This window comes from Pholis gunnellus (assembly GCF_910591455.1).
Source record: "Pholis gunnellus genome assembly, chromosome: 7".
NCBI classification, from domain to species: Eukaryota; Metazoa; Chordata; class Actinopteri; order Perciformes; family Pholidae; genus Pholis; species Pholis gunnellus.
The window spans coordinates 3299239-3307624 of NC_136533.1; the positions used below are offsets into that span (position 1 = coordinate 3299239).

An 8386-nucleotide genomic window follows, 5' to 3' on the forward strand; every position below is an offset into this window, starting at 1 on the left:
CCTTTCCTCACACACTCACGCTCCTCCTCTCCTCTCCTCTCCTCTCCTCCCTCCTCTCCTGTCTCCCTCCACGCTCTCTTTGAAGTGAGGACAGTGCGCAGGAAGCGAGCCGGAATCAATTGCCCCATGCATTAGGCCAGGAATGTGTGACACCCTCCTCTTCCTTCCTCCTCCGTCCTCCCGACACATCCCTCAATTATTCCCCCTCTGCTCCTCTTCATGCACTCCAGACACAACCTGCCCCCCTCCACCGTTCACACTAGACCCTACTATCATTTGGGTCTGTCCTTTCTTCCCTTGGCTGGCTGTTTATGAGTAGATTCCAGACACTGATCTGAGGACAGCGGCTCAAAGTGTCACAGTTTCTGCTGTTTTTGAGAGTGTGTGTGAGTGCTGATCTGAATGCAGAGAGATCAAAATTGCAGCGTATAGCTAACGCTATTAGTTTGATTCAATCTGAAAAGTTATTCTTGACATTTTTGTCTTTGTTCTAGAAATGGTATTTCAACTTTATTCTCAACATGCAAAAAAAAAAACACGTCCTCCTCTGATTTATTTTTTCTCTTGCCCGGTGAAAAGGACTCGAAAAATACTAGTTTGAATTGGAAACCACCAGTAGAATAAAGTGCCCGTCCTGTACAGCTTCTGTGTGAAACTGTTTAAATGTGAAGTCATTCTCAGTAGTCTCTGCCCAGATAAGTGATGAGCTTAAACTGAACACAATGTTCTCTCTCTTTGTTCCTTCTCCCACCATGTGTTTTTCTTTACTCTTGAAAAGAAATATAATCTCAATAAAAGTGGAGGTCAAATAAAAACCGTAGATATTCTCTGCTCTCCTGCTTCAGAGTGCAAATAACCTCGTGAACTTGTCTTTTGCCAGCAAGTTAGTCAGTCGGTCACAGAGTCCGTCGTTCAGTCAGTAATCCAGCAGTGTGAGTCATCCACCTCCTTCAGTCTGCCAAGTTACAACGAGCTCAAGGTCTACTCCACTGACAGACCGGAGAAACAGGAAGGATGAATACACATTAGCCAGGTGAATTAAGAGTCTGATTCCTGCATATTTTAGACAGTCTTATTCAATTTTAAGTTCATATTGTGCTCACACTTTGACTGAGCTTTCAATTTGTCTGAGAGTTTACATTTTTACCTTCACTTTAACTTCTTTGAACGCTCACACTTAGTTCTGTCACGATAACTGCTTTAGTTGGACGATATATTGCCCCAGAAATAACTGTGATAAATTCTATTAATACGTTTTCATTGTTAAAGATATAAAATCAAACAATCAAAAAATGAATCAAATGGGCTCTGTTAGCAAAAATGCGGAATGTCTTTGCAATGACCAAGTGTAATAATAGTTAACCTCGCTGTTTATTCTGCCATCATGTAACAAACAGGCATGTTAACACAGCGGGCGATATCGAGTTCAGCCAAAATGATTGAGGTCATCTCCATATATCCTACGATGAGTCAATAACGTTGCTCACGGTTATAACCATTTATCCTGCAATAAAAAATTATTAAGGTTTTGTTCATTTATCATGCGATGAGTTGATAATTGTTTTTAGTGGCATGTCCTCAATTAAATGTCAATGTCAAGGTGTTATGATAATGATTTGATATAATGTGGGTTTCTTCTGGGATACAATGCATTTGATGTGAGAAAGAATTCATGGCGGACCTGAAAACGCCCGCACAAATATAGGAGAGCACAATGCGCCGAAAGTCAAAGTCTTTCTTTCTCTCTCTCGTTTTCATCTCCAGCTCTTAAACGGTCGAACACACTTGACGCCCTCGCAGGCCACCGCCAACGGTCACCACTCCAACGAATTGCCGGCGCGTCACGTGACCAGTTCAAGAGTGGGAGGATGGATGGGAGACGAAAGTACCAGCAGGGCAGGTGCGCCTGTCTGGAGCCAGACTGGGGACGGCGGGGGAGGAAGAGGAAGGAGAGAAGAAGAGGAGGAGGAGGAGGAAGAGGAGGAGGAGGAGACAGGGCAGACGCACCCATTAGAAGTTCTCTCCGGTCATCCATCGAGTCTGGACTCTATCCTGCGACACATTGTTCAACAGTTGGATATTCTCACACAGGTCAGTTGTTAGTAAAGGTCCAAACTGTCGAATCAATATACTGTTGGGGTACGAGATCTCTCCAAAAAACATCACAAAAACAGAGAAATGAATATGAAAGTGTGGGAGGCAGGCTAACGGGCGAATGTTGAAATTAAAAATGTTTCCAAATGTCTTTGATGAAAGATCTAGATTACAATCTGATATATTTTTCTTAATAAGAAAGTCGGTCGAAGTAGGTTTTTAATCCCCTCCGTCAAACTCCATCTGAGGCCAAGTCGAATAAAAAAGGCATAAAATGAAAACAGAAGTATTTATTTTTTGTCCTTTTAAAGGGACTCTAGTGCTCCTTAAATACTACCGCATTTGTCCACAGGGAACGCCAAAATCAACACAAAATGATCATTCCTCATAGTAGCTTTGAATATCCACACACAACAAGTTTGAAAGGTGGAACACAAATCATGAATTGGGGGGAAATGAATGAACAATGCAAACTATTTTGTATTTGTATTTTGAGCAGCTATCGTGAGTTTGACATATACCAAAAAAAAGTCCTGATGTGTCGTAATGTTTTCAAATTTCACTTGTCATATACTAATCAACAGCAAACATAAAATGTATGCACGCAAATGAAAACCCATCAGACAAGTATGTCCACATTTTAAGGTTTGCGCTGCATTTGTTACCAAAAGATCACCTCCAGAATAAGATAAAGTCCATCTTCTGCTTCCCGTCTTTAAAAAAGAATTCATGAAAAATGAAGCGTAAGGAACTGTAGAACGTTCTAGTCATCATACATATTTTAATGAAAAAAGAGGCTTTTAAACTTTTGGTAGCAACTCTCAGCATCAAGTCCGAAAAACGAAACAACGTGATGTGTCACAAGAACTAGAAACCCTCTTCTGTCTCTCTAAAGCTCTCATGTTATTTTTCCATAACTGCAACAGGGTTAAGGCTATGATCTCAGATTTTCATATTTTCAACTTCTATAATTATATATTATAATTATTGTACCCTTCCTCCTCCTCCTCCCACCTCCTCAAACAGACTGTTTCAGTGCTGGAGGAGCGTCTCACCCTGACCGAGGACAAGCTGAAAGAGTGTCTCCTCAACCAATCCCAGATTCTCAAGGACGTGCGATCGTCGGGAGGACGGGGGAGGACGGAGAGCGAGGAGACGGACGGACCACCTGTCCATTCCCCCTGAGGACCAACACACCGACTGAAGCACAAACACACAGACTGATGCTTGACCCCAAGACTGCTGGACGTGTGTGTGTGTGTGTGTGTGTGTGTGTGTGCCTATGTACATATGTGTGTCTGCGTGTAATTAAAAATGTCCACCTTGGTGGTCTCTCTCTGGGGTCAGTGGGTTTATCAGGATTTGTGTGTGTGTGATACGTTCTCCATGTCTTTCTTCACCTCTTGAGGACATCCAGCTGTACAGCCAATCACAGTCTGGCTGGGACATTCCATTTGTGTGTGTGTGTGAATGTACTTGTACAGCTATCTTTGTGAGGACCAATGTGCGTTTTAGACCTTGAGAGTGAGGACATTTTGGTCGGTCCTCACTTTGGGACAGACCTGCAAAAGGCCTGTTTGAGGGTTCACACTTGGTTGGGGTCAGGCATTTAGTTGTGATGGTCAAGGTTAGGGTAAAGGGCAAGGCAATGCAATGTGTCCTCACAAAGATAGAAGTACAAGGTTATGTGTGTGTTTGTGTGTTGATATGGATGTTTCGTCCAATCGGGACAGCTGCAGCTATGAAAACAGATGGTTGTATGACCTCTCTTTGTGTGTGTGTGTGTGTGTGTGTGTGTGTGTGTGTGTGTGTGTGTGTGTGTGTGTGTGTGTGTGTGTGTGTGTGTGTGTGTGTGTGTGTGTGTGTGTGTGTGTGTGTGTTTGCACATGTATATTTGTGCATTAGCACATTTTAGCAGTTTGTAGCGTCTGCAATTACGTCTTTGATTGTAATCTTTTTTGCATATTTGTTTTGTAATTTTAAAACGTGTTTTGCATTGCCTCAAATATAACTTATATGAATAAATGATAAACTATATTGCACTAATGTTGTTAGTATCGTCTGTGTATAAGTCGAGACAGAAGCTGATAAAAACCTGCTTTTCTTTATTTGATAAGGGCTAATGTTCACACGTGTCTGCAAGACTTGAATATGAATTTAGGTCCTTTCAAGTTTGAGCAAAGTGAAACGAAACACTTACAAATCATTTCAATGCCATCTTATCTTTATGGGTCAGAAATTGTTTTTGTTTTTGTCTGAATTTAATTGAGAAGTTGCTGCTGTAACAGACTTTTGTTCTGATAGTTCATACTAGTTCAATCTTTTTCACAATATCGAATCCCAATACTGTAGAAACTACAATAGAAATAATGTGAAAAGTTGTGAATAATAATTGCAAATGATTTTGATTACTAATTGAAAACGATGAATCCGTTTTTCAACAGTTTATCTGGAAACCCTTACTGGACGTGAGACGTGAGCGGCGTTGTACACTTCGTCTCCATCGGCTCGTTAATTACTGAATCAAAATAGTTTTCATGTCGGCTCCAATCAAGTGTTTATATTGATTTACTTATATTTATCCTAAAATATACTTAAGTCAACATTATGACTTTGTATCAAGCGAGATTTTCTTATATCATAAATATTTTTTCTTAGAATTTAAATATAAGTAAATAATAATTGACTTGCAATTTACCCTAAATATGAAGATTTTCATCAAAACGAACTAATCATTGGGTTTAGCTGCGGTAGCGGGCTTCCATACCGCCGTGTAACTCTGGCTTGTTATCTGGTAAAGCTTGTCCACGTGATTCGTGTCACACCGCCTCTTGTCTCCACCAGCGACTGTGAAATGTTTTGGCTCGCCCTCGCCCGGCGTGGAGACTTTAGCTGTTTATGTTCTTCCTGCGGCGGAGATGTGGCGAGCGATGCGGCCGAGTCGGGAGGAAGCAGTAAAAAAGCCACACAAAGGGAGAGCTCTCCGCTGGCTGCTGTTGGCTCTCCACACCACATCCTTCGCTTCCTCTCTGGCTTCACGGCTTCTCCTCCTCCTGCTGCATCTTTTGCTCTCTCCTGGTTACATAAAGTGAGGACGCGAGACCAAATCCAGTTCACCCACATCAGAGAGGAGACGGTGGAATAGTGGAAGGCCTGGGGTTTCATGCACCATTTAAAAGACAAGAAAAGTGTGAAGTACGGACCCAAGTTTCTACTAGTATCTTACGTTAAAGCTAGCAAAAAGGCAGCTATTGATATGACAAAATACATTTTGGAATTGACCGTGACTCAAGGTCCACTTACTCATTTGTTCTGGAGCTTTTGACCATATCACATCGTCTTGAAAAGCTCCAGAAAGAGCCACTAAGTGGACCTTAAGCTGAGATGGTTTTGCCAACCTTTTAGGAAGGTCAAGACCCAACTTACAAACTCAACTTTTGAACCAAAATGGACGAAAAGTCCTTAAAGGTGCTAAATTTGAAATTCTATTGCCTCCACACGGCTCTCAATACAACAGCTGAGCCAGCGGCTAGCAGCTAACAGCGCTAACAGTGCGAACAACGGCAACAGCGCCGACTGGGCTAACAGTGTTTACCTGAGCGGGAAGCGGACGGTGGATGCTCCGAAAATACACTGAACTCCATGAAAATTGGTTTTTAAAAACTGTATGTGGACTGTTGTTGTAAACCTTTTTGTGCGCAAAAGCAGGAGAGCGAGTCGCAGGCAAACATTTAACAACCACTCTCCACCTCCACTTCCACTTCGATCTCATTAAGTGCACACAGGCCTTGGTTTACAGTGCAGTGTGTGTGTGTGTCTTCAGTGCTTTGTGAACATGATCCCATAACTTGTTAATAGCTTCCTGGGGGAGGAGCTTCCTGTTGATATTGAGGAAGGAGCTCCGGGGCTGTTGACTTGCCACCAGACGAGCGCACGCTCACAGTTTACTGCTGAACCGTGTGCGTTTGTGTTTGTCTGTCGGTGGAAGTATTTGTGAGAGCAACTCTGTTCGACAGAAATATATTGATTTGTCAGGCTGCGGTATTGACTTTTAATCCAATATCAGTTTATCAGATATCGATACCTTTGTCTGCTGCTGATGTGATCGATGTTTAAACATGAAACTAACTTATAATGAGCTTGAATCTCCTTCAGATTGTTTGTTCCTTAAAGGGTCAGTTCACCCAAATCACAAAAGAAATCTCTTGATCTAGTTTTAGTTTAGTTTTATTTGTTCAGGATTTGAGCAATCAGCCATGACCCAACACAATGGAGGCGATTGGAAATTCGTTTGTGGTGTTCACAGCATTGAAAATAAATGAGATTTAAGATAAGTTAACAGCCTAAAGAATGCCACAGGTACTCTGGATATTCTACAGATTCCTCTGCCAGCAGTTTTCATTGGAACTCCTTTTTACCAAAGGAAGTTAGATAATAATAATAAAAACTGTTTGACTGTGAATTGAGTAGGTTTAAAAGTCCCCCAGCAGTTTAATGGGTCAGATAAGTCACCCTGCTTTTAAATAGCTGGTGATTCTAGAATAGTTTCAGTAGTCGGGGTTTCTCTGACACATGTCAATGTCCTCGGGGGTCCTAGATGCTTTTTTCAGAGGTTTTTCTCATCCTGACAAGTAAAGACTTCTGGTTCCTGATTGCTTCTACACAAAAATACAACACAACCTCTCTGTGTGTGCAATCGTTTTACCCCAAACAGTAAAGTTGTTGCCTCATTGCCGGCACGAGACGGAAGCCAAACATTATCTTTAGCTATACCAACTGAATCAACAGACCGTATTTTTCTCCTCTTCTCTTCTACTTCTCTGCCGCTTCCTGCCCGTCTCTGAAAAAACAGGAGGATCATCGTTTCAGCAAAATTCCCCCTCAACCTCCTTCAGGGGACGCGGCGATAAACGGAGGCCAGGGACAAAAGGAGGAGGGAGTGGAAAGAGAAAGAAGAGCGGGAGGAGAGGAAGACCCACGCTTATTGAGTTACAGTGAGTCTCACTCTGAACTCAGGATATGGCCTGAACAATAATTGATTGTAGTTTATGTAATGTACACACACACACACACACACACAGTGACACCTGTTCAAATAGGTTGCAGAAGGGGAAAGGTAAACAGTGAACTGCACACTGCCCAACTAATGGCTCCCCTGTTTGTTTTCTATGTTTGACTTTTCCTCGGCCGGAAAAATGCCGCCTGTTTGCCAGAAGGGTTGAAACAACCTGCTTCCGTTGCCTCTCGTTAAAAAAAACAGAAAAACAAACAAGCTTTTTTGTTTTTACATGATTGGCAGTTTAAAGTTCTTACTGCTGATCTGGTAGAAATAAAATCCCTGTTTTCCTGACAGAAGACACACGAGACGCAGGAAGGGAGGGACGGGAGAAGCAGGATATCAGACCCTGCTGCAGTAACATTAGAGCTTTTATAAAAGGGAAACTACCGCTTGTGTAGTAAATAAAAGATCTTCTCGGTAGCTTTAAAGCTCAATTTCATGGACTGTTGCAGATGCGTTTTATGCATTCGGTCAGAGCGAGTGACGTAGTATATCGTACCAACGTTATTCAACGTGACATAGTATAATAATGTGTATAGCAAGCAATAAAGTCCACTAAGGGTGGGTACTAACTATGCTATGTAAAAATAAAACACAGGACTTTCACCCAGGAGACCAGTATTCTCGTATCGTGTGAAACCAAAAGTAAACGTAGACTTTAGGCTTGTTATGTAATGCTACGATAGAAAGTCTGCTAAACGCGGTCGCTATTTATTTACACTATTACATTGTTACGGTATTATTCTCTTTTTTTTTTAACCGAGCCACTCGTTTCACGTTAACCTCGTTGCATTTGTGCATTTGTGCGAGCCTGATACGAGGCGGATGTGAAACATAGCTGTATCATTGGTTCAGAAACGTCGACATTTATCGTACTCGTGGTTTGAAGAGAACATATGCCAACATCTGTTTTGGCGGCTGGGTTGATGCCAGTTCAACCACAGAATGATTTGTAATTCCATGCTTGATTTTAATATTTTAGAGGCCTCTAAAATTCAGAATATTTCAGTTAATCCAGTAATTCATGAGGAAAAATGAATGGAAAAACCTACATTCATACATAATGAAGCATAAATGTCTATAAGAGTCAGAATATGTTCCCCCGGGAGAAGTCTTATTGCTGGAATTATGTCATCTGTAATTTTATGCTGGGGGAGTAAATAATATGCTATTTTAATGTGTTGGTCATTGTTTGGCTACAGCAACCTATTGTTCTCCTGGTAGATCATTTCA

General features: G+C 41.7%; 1 protein-coding gene across 1 annotated transcript in view; it reads left to right on the forward strand.

The window, feature by feature from the left end:
- poc1b (POC1 centriolar protein B) overlaps positions 1-3889 on the forward strand; it is a gene marked incomplete at its 5' end in the record, with an annotated part of 40321 nt that extends 36432 nt beyond the window's left edge. Inside the window, 2 exons of the mRNA XM_079163748.1 lie at positions 1765-2091; positions 3121-3889. Coding sequence (XP_079019874.1) covers positions 1765-2091; positions 3121-3279 — 486 coding nt within the window. The 3' untranslated portion in view covers positions 3280-3889. The remainder of the gene's footprint in view (positions 1-1764; positions 2092-3120) is intronic.
- Positions 3890-8386: the final 4497 nt, after the last annotated feature.